This window comes from Lissotriton vulgaris, chromosome 10, assembly GCF_964263255.1.
Source record: "Lissotriton vulgaris chromosome 10, aLisVul1.2, whole genome shotgun sequence".
NCBI lineage: Eukaryota > Metazoa > Chordata > Amphibia > Caudata > Salamandridae > Lissotriton > Lissotriton vulgaris.
Window position 1 is genome coordinate 320916270 of NC_141698.1, and position 22134 is coordinate 320938403.

The following is a 22134-nucleotide window of genomic DNA, read 5'->3' on the forward strand; positions in this document are numbered from 1 at the left end:
GTGGCTGTGCACATGTGATCATGAAAAACATCATCACTCATAGAGAAAGACAGCCAAAAGATGAAGTGGGCAGACCCATTGCCCCATGCTGCTGTATGGTGTGGTTGTTGGAAGCAAAATGTCATTTGAACAGATCAATAGGAGAAGAGGACTGGCCAAAGGTTTCTGTATAAATTAAAATATATATTTCAGCAGCCTCACTAACCTCTCAGGAAAGAAGGGTCGCCCTCACAAGTCCACTGTAGTAGTATAATGATTCATAATCATGCCACTGACGTGGTTGGAAAAAAGCAAAAAAAAACAATTGATGGACAGAATGCAGAACAATGTCATACATTCACCCCAGTACAGAGATCTGGGCCTAAATCCATCGTTTTTTTTCACTCCACACCACCCCAGTTCAGACATGGCCATATGCAAATCAGCCTTGACCCTGTGCCTCATGGGAACAGTCCAGCCCGAACTGCCAAGCCATGTCTTTCCTGGACCGGAATCAAGCATCCTAGGACCGGTTTCTGGCTATCAGCCGTCTTCAGCCAGGATAGCTTGACTCCAGTGGTGTGGAGAGCATGGGACTCACGTCTGAGCATACCCATCCCACTCGGGGTGACAAATGCAAAAATAACAATTGATGGACAGAATGCAGAACAATGTCATACATTCACCCCAGTACAGAGATCTGGGCCTAAATCCATCGTTTTTTTGCACTCCACACCACCCCAGTTCAGACGATGAAAGATGAACTGCGGGATAGAACTGCGACTCTTGAGGCGGAAAGCCGAGAGTCAGGGATAGAATTTTTAAATTGGCAAAGCTATTGTCTATGGTGGCTTTAGATCGCTTTTTAAAACTGTAAAACGTTGTGTTTTGTGTGCATTCTTTTAAAATCACCTTACCTTCCCCTCACTTGCACTCGTTCTTTCAGAGGGTGCACGCGGTTTCAGGCGGCCAATTTGGGCCACTTGAGACGCGGGACCAGGCATTCTAGCGCGTCAGCATAGGCGCCATCTTAGGTGTAGCGACGGTCGCCGGTCTAGTGTTGAGGGCGATTAGGACCCCACACTACAAAATGCACACCACCCATCGTCCGCGCATCTGACGAGCGCAGCGGGCACGCCGATGGCGCGCCGGAGGTGCGCCAGAGGTAAGCCCGTCTGCGCCCGTCCGCGCCAGACCGTGCCTAGAGACCAGCCCCCTGGTGGACGGCCCCCAGGTCCCCCTAGAATACTCTAGGGACTCATTGTTCCAATTGAGACAGCTCTCCCCACCCCTCTGTGCACATTCGATCACAATGGATGGCCCCATCATTCATTGCCTCCATTGCCCTTATAGGCTAGTTACCGACGAACCTAGCCCACCCCTCTATACTGTTTTGAACATGGCTCTGCTAAACTGCAGATCTCTGCCGAAACATACACAGGAAATTCACATAATCTTAGAGGATCTTCAGCTGGAGATCCTGTTCTTAACAGAGACATGGTTAGGGCCTGACTCTGACCCAGACATCGTCAAGGCCCTACCTCCGGGATTCCTCATCCAGCATCTGGATAGATCAAAGGGAAAGGGAGGAGGAATTGCCATAATTTATAAAAACCATGTTTCCTGCCGACTCCACGGCAGTCTTTTATCTGACTGTGAAAATGTCCACTTTACCATTCAAGCATCTCCGTGCAAATCCCTTTTGGGTATTCTTATCTACCGCCCACTAGGTGCTATGGGACAATTTTGCAGTTCACTGCTGGAAAACTCATTGGCCTTGGCCACTACCCTCCCCAACTTTATGATTCTAGGGGACTTAAACATCCACTTTGACAATGGCGGAGACAAGTTAGCCTCCGAACTGTCAATGGACCTAGCGACTTACCAACTTCATCTGGGGAGCCTCCAGCCCACTCATATTCTGGGGCATCTCTTGGACCCCATTTTTTCCAACATCCCTGACATCAAAGTACCCACACCTATTCCAGTTCCGTGGTCAGACCACTTTCTTATACCGTTTAGTTGGCGATTTGCGGCCATCCATCGCCCCAGACCAGCCCTCAGTAGGCTTGCACGTCCATGGTCTAAACTGTACCCGGAAGAATGGAAGCTCACCAACGGGTGAGACGGATCCCTTATCAGCGGCCATTAAGTTTTCAACGTGGATTGAAAACTCATTGGATATAGTCCTCCCGAGAACATCCACCCGTAAACCCTGTGGCAAAACCACCTCGCCCTGGTTTACTAAGGAAGTCCGACTCCTAAAAAAACTTTGTAAAAAGTCTGAAAGGGCATGGAGGAAGGACTTCGATCCCTACAAGAAGCAGGACTATAAACTCATGATTCTCAATTATAAAAAGGCTTTGAAATCGGCACAAGCCTCATTCTTTGAAGAAACAATTAGATCTTCTGCCAACTCGTCGAGGGAAACATTCCAAATTGCGAAAAAGCTTTTAAAAACCCCTGACCCCCCCTGCCCCGTAGATCCCTCGGATAGTCACTGTAATGAGCTAGCCGAGTTCTTTGACTCAAAGATCCAAAAAATCTTGAACCATCTCCCCCTGCACAACACTAGTGGCATCCCTGACTTACGAGATTCGCCTAGTTTAGCGTTACAGCAACCCGATCCCAATCTGGATATGTTTGTTCCTATAACAAAAGACTCCCTCTCCTCCATCTTTCAATCAATTAAAAGCGGCTCGCCGTTAGACCCTGCCCCTTTGAACATCTTAAAATGAGTGACCCCCGTTATTCTTGCACCCATGGCAAATTTGATTAACCTCTCGCAGGGCACTGTACCCCCAAGTTGGAAAAGAGCTATCGTTAAAGCACTGATCAAAAAACCCAATCTGGACCCTCTGGAACTGAACAACTTTCGGCCAATCTCCCTTTTACCAGGCGTCAGCAAGGTAGCAGAAAAATACATTAACCGTCAGTTATCTGACTACCTTGAAACAAACGATCTACTTAAACCCTCACAGACGGGCTTCCGCCCTGGCCAGAGCACGGAGACCGCAATGATTGCGGTTGTGGAAGAGGCCAGAAATATCATAGACTCAGGGGGATCAGTGGCAGTGATCCTCTTGGATCTGAGTGCGGCCTTCGACACCGTGAATCATCTTACGCTGGTCCACTGGCTCGAGACCCTGGGTATGTCAGTGCTGGCCCTATCCTGGCTCAAATTCTTTTTACATAACCGCTCATTTCAAGCGGCGGATGGTAATTTCATCTCTAAGATAACTCCTGTACACTGTGGCGTCCCTCAAGGCTCTTCTTTGAGCCCTACGCTTTTTAATGTGTACATGTCCCCCCTTGAAAAGATTGTCACCCCATATGGTATTAAGCTCCTGACCTATGCTGATGACACCCAGCTTGTTGTATCACTAAGTCAGCAGGATCACCCTTCTACAGATCTTTACTCCTGTCTTGGGGATATAACTTGATGGATGGACAGGGCCCACCTTAAGCTTAACAGCGATAAGACGGAGATCCTGGTCTTGGGCAATCAATCACACTTTCGCCCGGAGACCTTGTGGCCCCCTTGTATGGGCCCACCTCCAATCCCAAAGTCTGACATCAAAAGTCTGGGGATTTGGTTAGATGAAGGCCTTACACTTAACACCCAAGCCAGAAAAACTACCGGAGCCTGCTATGGTCTCTTACGCATTTCTCGAAAATGTTACCTCTACTCCCTACCCAATCTAAAAAGCTTCTGATTCAGGGCCTCGTTCTGTCCCGACTGGACTACGGCAGTGCCTTTTACCTCGGTGCCCCTAATAAAGTAACGGCGAAGCTTCAGGTTGTGTAAAACATTGCTGCCCGGCTTCTTACAGGCACTAACAAATGTTGCTCAGCCAAACCAGCCCCCAGGTCACTCCACTGGCTACCCATATTTGAAAGGGTGCATTTTAAGGCCCTATGCACTACCCACAAAATTCTGCATGGCAAGGCCCCCCATCTTAAAGGACCTCGTCGTTCCCTACAAAACCAACAGAACTCTTCGATCCACTCACCTTCATTTGACTTCAAAACCCAGGAAGTTAAGGTGCACAGGCATACACTTGCTGAACAGGGGACAGGGGAAGGGCGGCAGGGGCAGCGACAGAGAGCATTAGGAGCACACAGGGCCGGACTAGGAATCACAACCGGCCCTGGCAAAGTGCTCGGCCGGCGCACTCTTCCCCACTCAGGGAGGGCGGGGGGGAGGGGGGGGTTGTTTGGAGGTGCCGCCCAGCTCTTGCCCGGGCCGGTTTTCGGCCGATTTTGGTAGACGGTTTTGCAAAAACAGCCCTGTAACAAAAACAGCCCCCAGGGGCCCAAAACCGTCCCCCACCCGTGGTGGACCAGGGGTTTGCCCGGTGCCGGTATGGCCAGTCCCGCCCTGGAAGCGCAGTAGCAGTGGCAACACAAAGGAGCAGGGAGGGAGGTGGCAGGGACACACACACAGACAACAGGGGTGGCGGGAAGGGCAGCAGTGGAGGGCATTTTGAGGAAGCTGGCAGTATAAAGGACCAGTAAGGGAGGGAGAGACCCTGGCATGGTGCTAGCCTGAGGAGGGAGAGGGCAGTGTTAGCAAAGGGGCAGAGACAGCATATCGGACCAAGGAGGGAGGGGCAGGGAACGCACACAGAACAGGGGCAGGAACGGAGGGCAGGGGCATCACACGGGAAGTGGCAGCACAACAGACATGGATTGAATGGGGCAGGGGAACACAGAACTGTGGCAGCAACCGAGGGCAGTGCGTGGCAGCGGAACAGGTAGGGAATGGGCAGAGGCATACACATGGAAAAAGGGAGTTGAGATATTTGAGATGTGTGCAGGGCCAGGAATAGAGGAGAGTGGCAGCACAGGGGCAGTGGCAGCACAACGAGCAAGGGAGGGATGAGGAAGGGGCATGCACACGAAGAAAGGGGGCATGCACACGAAGAATGGCGGCATGGGGAAGGACAGCAATGAAGGGCTGTGGCAGTGCAGTGGACCAGGGAGAAGGGTGCAGGGGCAAGAGGCAAGACAAATGGGGGCAGGGGCACATCTGAGGGCAGCAGCAGCACAAGGACAGTGCAAGCACAGCAGACCATAGAATGCACACAGAGAATGAGGGCAGGAAGTAGAGAGCCAGGGGCAGGAACGGAGGGCAGAGGAAATAGGTGGGCAGTGGCAGCACAAAAGACAGGGAAGGGGCAAGGGCATGCACGCAAAGTACATGTCAGGGCAGCAACGGAGGGCAGTGGCAGCACAGGGGCAGCATAATGGATGGGGTGAGGTACAGGCACACAGAGAACGGGGGTGAGGGGCAGATGCAGTAATGGAGGGCAACAGCAGCCCACTGGACCAGGGAGAGAGGGGGCATAGGCACACACACAAAATGGGAGGTACGGACAGCAAAGCAACACAGTGGCAGCAGAGGGATAGAGGCAGCCAAACTGATCAGGTAGAGAAGGGGTGGGGGTGGGGCACTCACACAGAGAACACATTGGAGGGAGAAGGGGACAGAGTAAACAGCGGACGTAGTTGCAACACAGGGGCAATGGCAGCTCCAAGGGCCAGGGAGGAAGAGGGGCAGGGGCATGCACATGGAAGGCCGGCAGTAAGGGATCATTGGCAGGGGCAGCAAACTGACCACAGAGCGTAGGAGGGAGGTAGCAGGGACTAGCAGATGGAGAATGAAAGGCAGGCAAGAAGGAGACAGTTGCAGAGGCAACAAGCTGACCACAGAGGGCAGACAGTAGTGGATAGGCAACAGCAAAGGAGGAGCCTGGGTTGAAGGCCATGTGTAGTCTGCAATAGCTGAATATGATAAATAAAAATACCAGAAATTCACTGCAAAAAACGAATTCCGCTGTAAATCTGTTAAACTGCTTTTTTCTGTACAGAAGTTTCCCATGGGAATGTAATATGGGAAATTAATATTATGGGAACCCCTCACCCCTCCCCCCATTTTAAGGGCCCTGCTTGACAGATCACCTCCAAACATTCCAGGAAAGAGCAGAGTTGGGTATTCTTTTTGGGGGAAATTTCATGCAGTCGTTAAATTGCGCCAAAGTTTAATTTTTAGCAAAACAAAAAACACTCTTCCTATGGAAACTCTGACCGAACAATAACTACCCAGTGGTGACTGCCACTGTGAGACATTTATTTATATGTAGATCCCCTGTGGATCCGTGAATTGGTGGAGGATTGGCAAATCCAGTTAGAAAACGGGGGCACGCCATTGGACCAGGGAGCTTTTCCCCCTGTCCTGCATTTTGGATTTGTGAATCTTGCAACACATTTACCATTTTGCAGCCTTAAGCTAGGCATGCTCATCACAAAAATATTCCTGATGCAGCCGTCATTACCCATGATGCACCGAGCACTGTGTTGGGAACAATTCATTTAAAAAGGGCAATAGGAAGTTGGGTAATGTAAGGAAATGCCTCTTTTTGCATGATCAATCCCAAGTTTTTGGACTGATGCTGAAGGAGCATGATAGCCCACTAAACAGACCTCAGTGCTAGTTCTCTAACCCTTAAATGTTATATGTCTGATTAGTTCACCCACAATTAGCATACATTAACTTACTTATAAGTCCCCATTATATGGTAGCAGAGTACCTAGGCCTGTAAATTAAAGAGTCTCTTGTGGACTGCAGCACTTATTGTGTCACCCTGAATGTGACAAAACAAAGTGTGACTCCCAGCCCACCATTGCTGGCTGGCAGAGTAGGTGTCAAATGATAGTGAAACTTTCTAATTTAAAGTAATGGCAAAGCCCAAGCCTTCCTTTTTAGGGCGAGCCTGCAGGCAATATGCATGCGATGCTATCGCTTGCCAACCTATGGTATCTACATTTTTTAAAAATCTGTGAAAGGTGTTTTTAGCCAACACAATACATACTGTTCGTCTGCATCATTATCACTCATAACTGACTTCTAATTTGGCAGCGTGTCCCAGGCATCAGTTCACATGTCACTTCTGTTCTTTGTATGGCGCATGGGCGAATTACAAATTGATTCCTCTTAATTAGTGTCTGTCCGCTGCTCGTGCTACAATGGAGGAACTATTTCTTCGACATTTTCTTTAGACCGCAAACTCAATTTGAAAGGTATTGGAGCACTTTACATGAGCACAAGTTACATTACACAAAGTCACATTCCGTTTTTTTAAACTGTGCTTTTGGGGGCAGCATTCTGGGAGCTTTGTACTTTACAACAATTGTGCAAGGATGACTTCTTGTGTGTGCATTTGTTTTGTCCTACTCGCCACACCACTCCACCCCAATCCACTATGATCTATCCTAATCCACTCTGCTCTAATCCACTCCAATCCAATCCATTCCACTCAAATCAGTTCCTCTCCAATCTGCTCCACTCCACTCAAATTCATCCACTCTATTCCAAGCCAATCCACTCCAATCCACTCTAAACTACTCTACTCCAATGCAGTATGATTCACTCCAATACACTATAATCCACTCTTCTTGAATCCATTCTAATCCCCTCTACTCTAATCCACTTCACTCTAATCCACTCCATCCCACACTAATCCAATCCACTGTAATACACTTCAATCTACTTTCCTCCAATCCACTCTAATCCCCTCTACTCTAATCCACTTCACTATAATCCACTCCATCCCACTCTAATCCACGGCACTGTAATACACTTCAATCCACTCCACTCTAACCTATTCCAATCCACTCCACTCCACTCTTATCCACTCTAATCCGCTCCACTCTAACCCGCTCCACTCTAATATACTCCACTTCAATTCACTCTAATCCATGCTAATCCACTCCACTCCAATCTACTCCACTCTAATCCTCTCCACTCCAAACCACTCCAATGCATGCCACTCCACACCACTCTACGACACTCTATGCCACTCTACACCACTCCACCGTATGACACTCTGCTCCGCTCTACAACACTCCACGCCACTAATTTTTTGCCATGCTGAACAGCACCCACGCTGGTGTACAACATGACTAAAAAACATTGCCACAGCCAATAACTCTTGTATAGCAGACACCTATTGGCTTTGTCAATGCTTGGTAATATGTATAAATCACCCATAATGCAGGCCTACGGAGCCCTGCACCCAGGGTGAATTATATTAAAAAGTTGGACCAGTAGTAACTTTATATGTTTTGACAGTTAAATCCCTGCATTGTCGTTTTTACTGTGGAAAGGCTAGTAGCCCCATTGGCGAGTACAGAGTTACACACTGACAACTTAGCAGTGCTAACTTCTGAATGGAACTACTAAATATGATGCATCAAGTTATCAAAGGAATCGCTGCATGAAACCCAACTTGATGCTCAGGTTAAATTTATGTACATTTTGCATAACTGCCAATTTTAGAAAGTAGCCAATTTTAGAAAGTGCTGGCCAAAGTTTCCTTTGATCGTTTATGTTTGCTGGCCACAAGAAAGCCTTCTGATCTCTCCGGGGGGAGATGTGAGAACTCTAAGGAAGGAATACAAATGGCCTGTCGTTGGGAGAAGTGTGACTTTTCCCTGGCAGGAAGGCCAAACAGTGTGTGTGCCCAAAAGGGGAGCTTTAAAGAAGAAGCCACCTTTCGAGAGCAAATAATGGACACACACGAGAGGGGCTGCTCTTTTGTTCTTGAGACAGGTTGGCACTGAGGACTAAGAGAGGGAAGCATTATTAAACTGTGTTTTTTCTTGGGTGTGTAGCACCCAGGTAGCCACACCTCAGGGGTGGTTTAAGGAGCGCCACACACCAAGAGAAGAGTTCTGTCATATTGGGAGCAGGCAGAATAGAGCATTGTGGGATAGTTAGATGCCACACTTCACCAGTAGGTGGCATGGGACCTGGGTGCCCATTGGCTAGTAATCGTCACATCCCACCCAAAGCCACAAACTGGGCATTAAAGTGGCATCCCTGACTCACAGATCTCAGATCTCGTCTGCACTGAGGAGTGTACTGCAGAAGGACTGCCCTGCTGTTCCCTGGATCCAGCAAAGTGAGGGTACACCAAGACTAGATTGCACCGGCTGTTCCTAGGGCTAGCAAAGAGAGGACTGTGCCTGTGTTGCAGTGTTCAAGGAAAAGTCATCTCTCAGCCAGATAGAGAAGTAGTGACTATATTGGTCAGTTGGTTGACTTCCTGTTACGGCTACAGGGCCACAAAAGCTAAAGAAGCCTGCTTTCGTGATTTAGTAGCCAAGCACGACGGACAGCCACTGACTGACAACTAGCAGCCCAGGAGACCATGGCCTGAGCCCCAAAAAATGCACCTGAGTCTACTAGGTGTAGGAGTCTCACATGAGTGCAATTTGGTCACAAATACAGACCTCAGATAAAGGTACTGTTTCCACAAGGAACAGGGTCAAGACTGATTTGCATATGGCTGGATCCAAAGTGGGGTGGGGTGGTGAGCAAAAGAATGATGGATTTAACCCAGATCCTTGTGACTGGCGGTGAATGTTTGCATTGTCCAGCATTCTGCCAATCAATTGTTTCTTTTGCATATATCGCCCTTAGTGGGAAGGGTATGCCCAGATGTGGGTCCCGTGCTCACTACACCACTGTATTGAAGGCAGCCTGGCTGATGAAGGGTGATGCCCTGAAACCAGTCCCAGGAGGCTTGTTTCCAGTCCAGGGAGGACCTGGCTTAGCAGTTCGGGCTAGACTGTTCCCACAAGGAACAGGGTCAAGACTGATTTGCATGTGGCTAGGTCCAAACTGGGGTGGTGTGGTGAGCAAAGGAATGATGGATTTAATCCAGATCCTTGTGACTGGGGGTGAATGTTTGCATTGTCCAGCATTCCGTCCATCAATTGTTTCTTTTGCAGATAAAGGGACCCACCCGCCAGTTTCACTGTAACCAGAGACCAGTAAACCAATGGCAACTGTTTTTGGCTGGACTTTGACCAGACTTCGAGGGACATCGACCCCTGTGGCTAAAGTTGCCCCACAGTGACATTGGAATATGCCCTAGAAGACCTCTGTCACTGGATCAGCATCCTTTAGTATCTTCAGCTTCTTGCATCCCATGCATCAGGCCCACTCCATTAAAGTCTATGGCGCTTCGCCAATAGAGCCTGGAACTAGACTGTAAACGGCTTTAACTGCAAGGTAACTGACCAAACATGCCTCACTGGCCTTTGTGACCTGCTTCTTTCCTGACTTGGTCACCCTCTGCGGGCCAGAGTACAATTCTAAAAACGTTTTGCAAAGTTTCCGAAGTGAAATGCTAACCATTGTATTTGTCAATGTTTGTTTGCATTTCAAATGAAAAGCAGTGATTTATTAGTTGGCTAATAATGTATATCTCTGGAACCCTCTGGCAGACGTTTGTTATTTGGGTGCCATTGTAAAGACAATAATACAACTTATATTTATAAATTGGTGCTGATATTTATTGAGCTCAATTCAACTGTTTTGGTACTCCTTAATGCTTTACACCTGTTCCATTGATAAAGCCTGACTTCTAAGAGCCACACCCACGCAGTTTTGAATTAAGGTTTTTCAACCTAATCTGGTTGATCCAGTACAGGTAGTGATTTTATTACATGGCGAGGTCTCACAACCACACCATATAATAAACCAGTTACTTCACAGATGAGTACACCTAAACATATCCCTGGAAGTAAAATATGTATTATAAAAATATTAATTGTAGTATTCAGGAATCCCATTCTGGATTTGTGAATCTTGAACCCATCCTGCTTCCGCCACGAGTTGCGCATCTATTTTAGGATCCGCGAATCCAGGATAATTTTTTTTTTAAGTTAAATAGTATTCAGTGCCGCATTGCTGCGTTTAGCCAATGATTCAGAAAAGGGGGTGGTAATGGACAGAGTTTCTGAATTAAGCAGAATACTCTTACCCAGTCAACAGATCAGGGCTTGATCCATCACCATTTTTTAGCTCACTGCACCATCCCAGCTCAGAACCTGGCTACATGCAAATTAGTCTGTCCCTGTCCCAGTGCATCATGGGAACAGGGCAAACCAAACTACCAAGCCAATTCTTATACTGGGAAGGAAACAAGCTTCCGGGGACCGGTTTCTGGCATTACAGCCGTCATCGGCCCGGCTTGCTTGAATCCTGATGGTGCAATGAGCAAGGGACTCACATCTGAGTATACCCTTCCACGCTTATGGTGGACAAAACGATTCAGAAAAGGGGGTGACTTGGTAGTTTGGTCTGCCCTGTTCCCATGATGCACTGGGCCAGGGACAGACTAATTTGCATATAGCCAGGTTCTGAGCTGGGATGGTGCAGTGAGCTAAATAACGGTGATGGATCAAGCCCTGATCTTTGGACTGGGTAAGAGTGGTCTGCTTAATTCAGACACTCTGTTCATCACCACCCGGTTTTCTGAATCGTTTTTGGCCATTATAGGTGTGGCAGGTTTTACTCAGACATGAGTCCCTTGCTCACTGCACCATCAGGATTCAAACAAGCCGGGCCGACGACGGCTGAAATGCCAGAAACCGGTCCCCGGAAGCTTGTCTCCTTTCTGGTGAAGAATTGGCTTGGTAGTTTGGTCTGCCCTGTTCCCATGATGCACTGGGCCAGGGACAGACTAATTTGCATATAGCCAGGTTCTGAGCTGGGATGGTGCAGTGAGCTAAATAACGGTGATGGATCAAGCCCTGATCTTTGGACTGGGTAAGAGTGGTCTGCTTAATTCAGACACTCTGTTCATCACCACCCGGTTTTCTGAATCGTTTTTGGCCATTATAGGTGTGGCAGGTTTTACTCAGACATGAGTCCCTTGCTCACTGCACCATCAGGATTCAAACAAGCCGGGCCGACGACGGCTGAAATGCCAGAAACCGGTCCCCGGAAGCTTGTCTCCTTTCTGGTGAAGAATTGGCTTGGTAGTTTGGTCTGCCCTGTTCCCATGATGCACTGGGCCAGGGACAGACTAATTTGCATATAGCCAGGTTCTGAGCTGGGATGGTGCAGTGAGCTAAATAACGGTGATGGATCAAGCCCTGATCTTTGGACTGGGTAAGAGTGGTCTGCTTAATTCAGACACTCTGTTCATCACCACCCCCTTTTCTGAAGCGTTTAGCCAATGGCCACTCGTTGGCATTGCCCATCACCGGCTAGTGGGAAGGTATGCCTTACCACAGTCATTCCCTGTGGGTGTTGGCTGCCCATGGTGTGTTGCAAGGCTTGGCCCAGTGGCCAACCCCTGTTACAAAAGGTCAGACCCTGCAGCCAATCCCTGTGATGCATGCCTTAAGGCTGTCTGTAGCAGGGAAAGGCTTTCAGGGGTAAGCTGGACATGGCGAATGGTCAGATGCCAGACCCCCTGGCTAACCCCTGTTGAGTGGGACCCTGTCCTGTGGCTAAACCCCACTATGAGAGGCAAGGCCCTGTGGCCAAACCCTTGGGCAATAGGTCAGTCCCTGTGGCCAACCTCAGCTGTGCATGGCAGAAGACCTTGTGAGGTGGGGAGTGGACGTCTGTTGGATGAGTGTTCTACTTGGCTGGGGGACAGGCTCACTAGCCAAACTCCGATCGCATGGCTGAAGAGTTGGCCAGCTGCGGAGGGTTGGGCATAGGTCATACTCAAAGGACAGATCCAACAACCAACTCGCACTGCAGGCAGCTGAAAGCCATGCGCGGAGGTGGTTGGACGACCGTGAAGGGTTGGGTACAGGGCAGTCTTGAGCAGTTGACAGCTCACGATGGGATGGGTGCAGGGCCGGCCAGAAGACAGGCTCTGCTGCTAACTCTCGCTGCACACTGCTGACGGCCATGTGCAGCAGGGGTTTGCCACCCATGGTGGTTTAGGCACAGACCAGGCAGGCCATGGCCAGAGGCAGCAGGCCCAAAGCTGTGTGCAACAGGAGTTGGCCACACAAAGAGGGTTAGACGCAGAGCTGGCACAAGGCCAGACCCGGTGGCCACCCCCTCTTTGCAGTCCCCTTCCCCCTTTGTGCATGGCTGTTAGTTGGGCGCACCCAGGGTATGACCTTATAATATTCACACCAATAAAAAAAATACAGAACAGCAAAACGTAATTAAACAACAAGACATTAGGAAACCAATAAATGACAGGACAGTAACACTCGTATCTGTCGAAGTGGTATGGGTAATGTGATTTGTAATCTCACCTTTAAGATGATTGACAACATTTGTAATGTAAATGTAAATGTAAATGTAGACGTATTTGTAAAGCGCACTGATACCCCGGCAAGCAGTGTGTCCTGGCGCTGTACTCATACCGCTAGGGAACACGTCCTGGCTTTTCCTCGTGAAATGTCCACTCCTGGGCATCCCCGGGGTGCAACCAGGCATCTCCAGCGCTGTAGGGGGCCGTTGTGGAGGCTAAGCAAGCTATTGCCCAGAGTTGCAGCGTGGGACCCATGATTAGAATAGGCACTGAGGCGAGAATATCCAGTCAGCGGAATTTATGAGCCAGAGACCCGCCGAGGCGGGAATCGAACCCTGGTCCCTGGCCAGAACTCTGCATCAAGGTCTGCCGCTCTAACCATTGAGCCACACTCCTAATTACATCTGGTTCAATAAGGGTTAGGAGAGGTAATTACATCTGGTTCAATAAGGGTGATAAGAGGTCATGAGGAGTGCATTTGGTGTGAGGATTAAAGCAAGAATAAAATTAAACAACCACTAGCAAAGTCAATTCAGGGTACAGATCGAATGAGGGTAAGATCAAGGTATTATGCACTACTAAGGGTATGGATTGAGTGATCAGCGGGTGCTGACAGATGCAGGATATCTAGGGGTCAGAGTTACACTAACCCTAGATACATTTTTCGCTACATGTGTTAAAAAAGACTATTTAGCTAAAGATGATGTTCATTGTTAGGGACGTTCCTTTGGAAATTAACAAATTTTGGCTGACTAAAGTGGAACATACATGTTTTCGCTTTTTGTGGGAATATAAGAGGCCGAGAAGAGCAGCTAAATATCTGCTACTTGCAAAATTGCGAGGTGGATGGACGGTCCCTAATTTTACGCTCTATTACTGGGCTTGCATGTTGCAACACATGGGGATTTTAATTACAGGTGGGTTGGACGGAATACATCTGGCAGAAACCCCAACAAGTTATGAGTTAATTTGGGGAAGTGAGGCCAAGATTAGGCATAACTAAGCTTAACTTCTATACGCCTCTGTCAGACTCAACGGTCTTCCCATCAGTGTTTCCAGGGTCCAATTGTAAACAGAAGGGTTCAAAAGGGAATCACGGTGCCCAGCGACTTATATTGGGAAGGACAACTCTATTAATTCAGCAAGCGGCAGGAGATCTTTGGCCTGATGAAGGGTGATTTTTTTAAAGTTTTGCCGATCCGAGATTTTATCAACAAGAGAGTGAGGGAGCCATCTTTAGTGGCTAAGATTCCCTTAGTTGAGGCTGTAAGTCGGAGGGATAGAATTGGCTCAATATATTATATTCTGATACAAGGCTAACCTGACGATTTGGAAGTGAAAAATACTAAATGGCAAGCTTTACTTGGGATAGAGGACCTTTATCTTTGGGCAGTGGCGTAGGAAGGGGGGTGTGGGCCGCCCTGGGTGTTACATATTTTTGCTATTTTGTCAAGCCGGGGGTGACAAGTGTCATCACGGAGGTGGTGACAAAATAGCAAAATATATGTTTTAAACACATATTTTTGCCATTTTGTCAAGCTGGGGGTGACAAGAAATTTTCTGCACCGGGTACTACCTGACCTTGCTACGCCACCGTCTTCAGGAAACACTGGATTTAGGAAACAGGGTGGTTAACAGCCAGCTTGATATGCCAACATTTTAAGACAATATTCAATTTTTACTACACCGGCTAAGGTGGCTAGATGGGGAGGCAGGTTTTGTGGCAATTACAGTCAGTGTAGGTCAGAGCAGACCGAGATCGTCCATACGTTTTTTCATGTCCCAAATTAGATTCTTTGATGCAAACATTGGGAACGTCATGGGATAAATCATTGGTGCACAAGTTCAGATCATCCCGGTGTTGATGATTTTGGGGGTGATAGGTGAGTCGGAGGACAATGATGTCTTAAGGAAGAGGCAGATCTATTATTTATTTCTATGGCAGTAGCTCGACTTTGTATTACATTAGAGTGGCTACATCCAGAACCCCCAACCTTTTTAATATGGATGTCTAGATTTTTAGCAGGATATAATATGGAAACTGATTTGTATAAATGCAAGGGGCGTAAGAAGCAGTTATGGGGCAGAATCTGGTCGTCTGTTATTAACTGGATGGAAGATTTGACTAAGTAATGAAGACATTAAGGTGGAATGCAATAGAGGAAACCAGTTGGGTGGCAGACATAAATTCTCTAGGTCTTCTGAGGATCGCAAGGGCATGCTCTGACTTTTTTTAATGGATAATGTTTGCTGTTATGCTGTCAATGTATGAATATCTTATTAGAACATTGGAATGTTGGGAGCTCAATTGAAAACAATGGAGTGCTCTGGGCTTATAATGGATGATATAAGCCTGGAGCTCCAACATTCCAATGTTTCTTTGTTCACAGCTCTGGCTGTGAACAAAGGCTTCAGGGAGCCTGAGGGGATTCCAATCCCCTCACACTTCCAAAAGGCTTTTTTTTTTTTTTTTAGAACATTCTGTCCTCTAGTGACAGAATGTTCTAATAGCCTTATAGCCCTTCGTAGATGGGCTATACCGCTATTAAAGTCCCTCTCCCTTGTTAAAGGCCCTCGCCTTCGGCTTGGGGCCTTTAGCGCTGGAGAGGGCCTTTAATAGCCGGTATAGCCCTCTACGGCGGGGGGCTATAAGGCTATATTGCGATATGTCAGCTACACTTTCTAATAATGTTTACAGATTTGCCGCTTTTTTTCATGACCATATAATTGCTATTATGCACCTGCACTTTACAATGGTTTGATATTTTAGCTTATAAACTCTGCTGGCTGACAATGTTTGTAGCTAAGTTGCGATAGCAGGAATATCTTTGATGCTATTATGCATCAACACTTTATAGTAATGTTTACAGATATGCTGCAATCCTACAGGCACATCAATGTTATTATGTATCTGCACTTTATCATTTATTTGGGTATGTTCTGATAGAGGTAGAACATATTTATTTTTCGACATCATTAGGATAAGCCTCGCTTTGCACTTTACCGAAGTATGCACCTGCACTTTATGCCCTTGGCTGTGAAAGAGTATGGCTCTCAGCTTCAGTCTAAACACAGGCACTTTTAAGACCTAAAATGAAAAACTGTGTTGTAAGGTAGGTGGTATGGGAACTAATAATTGTAAAGTACTTATATATGTATATTTTGTGGTCATGCTCTGGGATAAGGTCCTTAAAATTTTAGAAGGGATTTGTATTTGGCTATCTGAAATAACTCTGTTGTGTGTTATGTCTGCTGTGTATAACGATGAAGTAAAAGTGTAAAACCAAAAATAAAATACTTTTTATTTAAAGCAAAGCCAATAAGTGTCTCTTTTGGAACCTATCTGATTGACTTGTCCAATTCCTTTTGGCAGTGCTGTACAACACCATGGACGCTGAGCAGCACAGTACAAAAATAAAATTAAAAATTAAAAAGGCTAGATGGCAGCCGCAGCATTCCACTAAGGTGTCCATGCATGGGAGCAGAATGATGCTGAAGCCATTCGCGTTAATTGTGTCTTCGCTTGATTAAGATAGCAGAGGCCACTTGGATTGGTACATAAATAAAATAAAGATTTTTAGTGTGAACGTATCAATTTAAATACATAAAAAAGGCCTTGGAGTAGAAGGAGGAAAAAAGCACACAAGGGAGACAGTGACAAAAAAGATAGATTTGGGGAGGGCTTAAGCAAAAATATAGCAGAGAGAGCAACACGGAGTAGAAAAGCACATAGACGAGAGAGAAACATGGAGCGGAAGATGAGGTGAGAAGCTCTTTAGCGAGACAGCTGGAACACGTATGCTTTCTTGTGGAGTGCTTAAGCAAAAAGAGAAAATAGAGCAGTACACGGCAAAGAGGCTATGCTTCAGGGGAGGGACAACCATAAGATGAGCAAGGCAAGCCATTCACGAAGAAGCAAACACATTTGAGTGACAATAAAGCCAGCCAATGGTAAGAAAAGGGTGGCTTTAAGTCATCTGTAAATTCTTGGTTCACTGACAATAAGGGGCAGATTTACAAGAAGGTGCCGCAGCATGGTACAGCAAGCCCTTTGGCTGCGCTACGCTATGGCACTTTCAGAGCACAGGAATGCGACATATTTACAATGATATGTCGCATTCCTCTGCTCTCCCCTGCACTGGCGCACAAACAGCTGCCATGCGCATGCACAGGCACTCTTGCACCATGGTGCAAGGATGCCTGCGTCATGGGTGATTGTTTTTGGGCAGGAAGGTGCCCCTTCCTGCCCAAAAACAATCACTACAGGCATTTACCTCTATCAATGCATGCTGTAGAATGCAGCACCCATTGAAAGAGGAAAAAAACGAGGAGAAATGAAAACATTTCTCCTTGTTGCGCCTCCCCTGGGAAGGCGTGGCATACTGATGCATTTCCAGGTTTACGCATCCTCGTAAATCTGGAAATGTGTCTGGTTCCATGGGTGTTTCATGGGAACACCCACAGCAACATCCATGGAACGCCCCTTCCATGCAAAGTGCTGCGTGTAAAGGGGCAGTATTTACAAGGACATGAAAAGCCACGCAGGGTGGCTTTTCTTGTCCTTGTAAATATGGAGCAGAGAAATGCGCTGCCAGTGCATCACAAAAAGTGACGTACTGGCAGCGCAAGGGGCTTGTAAGCATGCCCCTAAGTCTTTTGCAGCTTCACAGCTTGCATTGTCTTGTCGTTCGACCTAAAGAGGGGATATTTTCAAAGGTCACTGCACTCACACCCACTTGGCCATTGACCCTACCCATCAAGTTTTGTCATGCAATGTACAATAAAGTACTTCGCATTGAGGGGTGCGCACAACTTATAAATATGCATTCTTTTAGAAAAAACAATCAAACTACAACGATTTATACCCCAAATATATTTTCAGAGCCTATAACAGATATGACTTCATTTTTTTACATTTACATAAGTGTATTACATTTTAAATGTCATTTCCAGACACAATTACAAAATAGTTAATAAATTACAGAGTATTAGTAATTGTTCAGTCCATTAGGCGATCATTTGTTTTATGTTCCCCTCCATACGAACAACGTTAGTACATATTGCATTAGAACATGTATTTTGACTTGTTCCGTCAAGTTTGAGTAGCCTTTGACGTCCAGTTGCTCTTGCAAGACTTACCGTATTTTCCGGCGTATAAGACGACCCGGCGTATAAGACGACCCCCTACTTTGCTTAATAAAATGTAGGTTTCGTGCTATACTCGCCGTATAAGACTACCCCCACTTCCAGTGCAGTCCAACGCAGTCCTGCATAGCCATTTTGAGAATGTATTTTATTTTATTTTGGCTCGTACTTTGTATGCTTTTGTAACCTGCACACTTATCACTTTTTCTCCAGGAATGTACCGATTGCTACCTCATGTATTTTGGTTGCTCGCTATTGTCACTTTTGATCCATGTAACTTAATGTTTGCTTTTGTAATTTGTCCATTGTTATTGTTGCTCACATCAGCCCATTTTTATATAATGCAGAAGCAGTCTGACACCTTCGGGTGTAGTCCGCGCTATGTAAAAACGCATGAAAACATTCCTTCAAATTTAGCATCCGGCGTATAAAACGACCCCCGACTTTCCAGAACATTTTAAGGGGTTAAAAAGTCGTCTTATACGCCGGAAAATACGGTATGTGTACAACAGAAAAGCAAAACTACAAGTACCAGACAGAAGGCACAGGGGAAACAAACTGCCTTAGTTACTGACACTTGGTATGTGCCACAATCAATGATGTGCTCTCAAAAAGCAGGGTTGTACTGTTGCACCAAGTATACAACTAAGGGCCATATGTATCATTCAAAATTGTGATCGCAAACGCCGAAATTCTGTGAATTTCGGCGATTGCAATTTAGCTAAGTAGGGTGTATTAAGGTAAAACTGCCTTGCAAAATAAGGAATCACAAAATTTGCAATTCCTTTTTTTGCAATTGCATTTAAGGAATCACAAATCATGCAATTCCTTAAATGCAATGTAAGAGGCACAGAAAAGGTGCAATTTGGGCTAAAGGAATTGCAAATTACCACCAACTTCAAATTGGTGGTAATTTGCGATTTCTCAGAAAAATTCACTTTTTTGCATTTTTCAAAGTGCCATGTGACGCACATGCATGCCCTGAGGGCATGTATGTGTGCCACATGTGCACACATGCACATTTCAGGGATGTAACAGGGTGTCCTTTTGACACCCTGGCACCCTTGAAATTGAATTCTCAATTTGCGATTCTCTAATTGAGGATCGCAAATTGAGAATGTCTTCCCATTCATTGCTATGGGCCTCTAGGCCCATAGGAATGAATAGGGAGGTATTCCTTAATAAGAATCGCAATTTGCAATTCACAATTAGGGAATATATAGGATTCGCAAAATTTGCAAATCCTACATACATAGCGTTTTGTGATTCTCAAATAGCGATTCCCCCAAAATCACTATTTGAGAATCGCAAAACCAAACTTTCATACATATGGCTAAATCTCTTTGCACAATGCAGCGTAATGCAGAGATCCATTCCGATTGGACACCCCCGCCCCAAAAATACTCAAGGTAAGCCCATCATCTGCTACCAAATTCACACACATTAAGATACCACAATCAGAATCTATCCATTTTAAAAGCCATTTTACACACGCGGGCCTGCCAACTCCCACGCGTCTGCCGCCGGGTGGCGCACGATTTCACACGGGATCACACACGGCGACCCCGTCTAGGCGCACTCTCACAAGGGGAGCTAGACCCCCCTTTCGTAGAACAGCTTTCTATGACAGGTGTGAATGCTTCGCACAGCAGGGCTCTATTTTGTGGTTAACCAGATGTGAAATTATTCCTATAGGGGGGTGGGCAAATTAAAGTTATTTAGGCATACATGGGGGTCCAAAGCCCCACTCGCCATGCCCCGCCCCCTTTCTGAACGACCGCACACCGAACCTTATCTTAAGGTTGACTGGTCTGCTCTTCGTGTAATGAATTCAATCGAGAAACTGAGAAAGGGTTCTTCTGCAGGCTACCCTCAACCAACATAATCACTGCTCATCTGGCGAGGGGCTCCTTTGCATATCATGTGAACTCTTAACGCAGTTCCGGCATTTCAGCTCACATCACTTTGCATGCAGGGAATTTTAAAGCAGACAAGTGCCAAGTTAAAATGGAAACTACAAGTCCCAGAATGCAACGTGTTGTTTGTTGGCTAGGAAGGACAGGCTGGCGGCGTCTGTCACATGACATGAGATCACTTGACAACCTCCTGAGCAAGCCACGCTGATGATATGCTGAGTAAAGTAATGCTGCGACTGCGAAGGGTGAGGAAAATACAATACATACAATAAAGGCACTGAAATGAACAAGAGGGTCTGCTGTCCAACGTTTTCTCCACATCGCTCCCCCTTCTGCAATTATGTTCGTCTATGCCCTGGGCATAACTCATATGTCTTAGAGGGCCCATGAAGGGGGAAAACAAGAAGTGCATATATTCGTAAAATGAGTCGCAGTTCACATTCCGTTCAACATAAGTCAGCACTGCAACCTCCCCCGCACCTCCGCCTCCTCCTCGCGCCCTCCGTTCGAAGCAGACCCACCCCTCCGGGCACAGGTAAGTTTCAGACGCCCCTGCAGAGCAACCGCAGATGTGACACATCAAGTGTACGAAATTGGCACAGGGTCTCCTGGTTACCAATCCGCAGCATCAGCAGCCCCCTCCCCCTTTTTTACATTTTGGTTTCGCCCATGCACAGCCTACACCGCAAAGCACTGCAAGTTGCAGAAAGCCCTGCGGGGGGATCCGGGAGGACATTAAAAATACGATATGCACAGAAATAGAAAAAAAAGATATCAGCAGCAATACCATTTTGATGCCAGGTGTTGGGATCAGAGCAGCCCTGCCCCTCCCAGTGCTGCAGGGGGTGTGTGATCTCCATGAAAGTGTTGGGTGCTGGTGGACACCTCTCCTCCTGGGCTTTTAGAGGTTCGTTGGGGGGCTTTTTTTGTCCTACACCCCTTTTTTCCTTCTTTACATCATCCTGCTATCGCCATGTTTAGCCAGAAGTGCTGATGCGGAGGGGGGCCTCTGATTGGAGCTACGGGATCAGATGGGGCTGCCGTCTGGACCTTTAAAGAGACAGGGGCTCCTTTCGGTTTCTCTCCCAGCCACGCAGATGCCACCGCACCGAACAACTGCACCCTGTCTCGGGGTTATTACATCTGGGGATTTTCTAAAGCTTCGAACTCAAGGCGCTCGGAAGTTTCTTCACGCCAGGTGCGAGAGGCTCACGCAATCATCTTTGGTGCCATTTGGATACTCGTAATATCCCAATTTATACCAGGACTAGCTGAACTAGAAATATCAGGGGGGAAAGAAATAAAACCAATGGGTGAACTTCTTAATCGTGCCATTATGCTACCTGAACACAACTAAAAGAACAAAGTGGAAGAACAAATGTTTTTTATGTTAGCCACAAACACTTGTTTTTTTTTTCTGTTGCCAAGTACGTGCAGGGTTTATTAGAGATTGGAAACAAGGTGTTAGTAGATAAAGCCATGTTCCCAAGATCACACAATAAGGCTACTCGAAAGCTGGAATTACAACTCACGTTTCACTTACAACAAGCATTGGCAAAATCAATAGGTTTCGGCCATGCAAGAGCTATTGGCTTTGCCGATATGCTTTAGCTATGTTGTAAAGCAGCGGGACTGCTGTTCAGCATGGCTAAAAGTTAGTGGCGTAAAGGAGAGTGGCATGTAGTGTCATGCAGTAGAGTGAAGTGTTGTGGAGTGGCGTAGAAGTCGTGGAGTGCTGTAAAGTTGATTAGCACAGAGTGAAGTGGAGTCAGGCCTGCAACACCCATTGGACTCAGGGCTTCAGCCCCCCCGTCATGTGTGGCAGCCCGAGATGAGACAGCTTCCCGGGCACACACACAGCCGCACCCGAGCACTTCACAGGTCTTTAAAAGACCATTTGCATGTTAATGATACTTTTTTGTTGTTTTACCCCTTCTAAGAGCCCCTGCAGCTCCACTCTGCCTATTGCTTAAAGTTTAAGCGCCCCTCCCCCTGAATTTTTTTCTTAGTCT

At 46.9% G+C, this 22134-nt stretch overlaps 1 protein-coding gene across 1 annotated transcript in view; it reads right to left on the bottom strand.

Annotated features, from left to right (window-relative positions):
• The window catches only part of ZBTB47 (zinc finger and BTB domain containing 47), a 298370-nt gene extending 277238 nt beyond the window's left edge, over positions 1 to 21132 (bottom strand). Inside the window, exon 1 of the mRNA XM_086941092.1 lies at positions 20910 to 21132. Coding sequence (XP_086797218.1) covers positions 20910 to 20912 — 3 coding nt within the window. The 5' untranslated portion in view covers positions 20913 to 21132. The remainder of the gene's footprint in view (positions 1 to 20909) is intronic.
• Positions 21133 to 22134: the final 1002 nt, after the last annotated feature.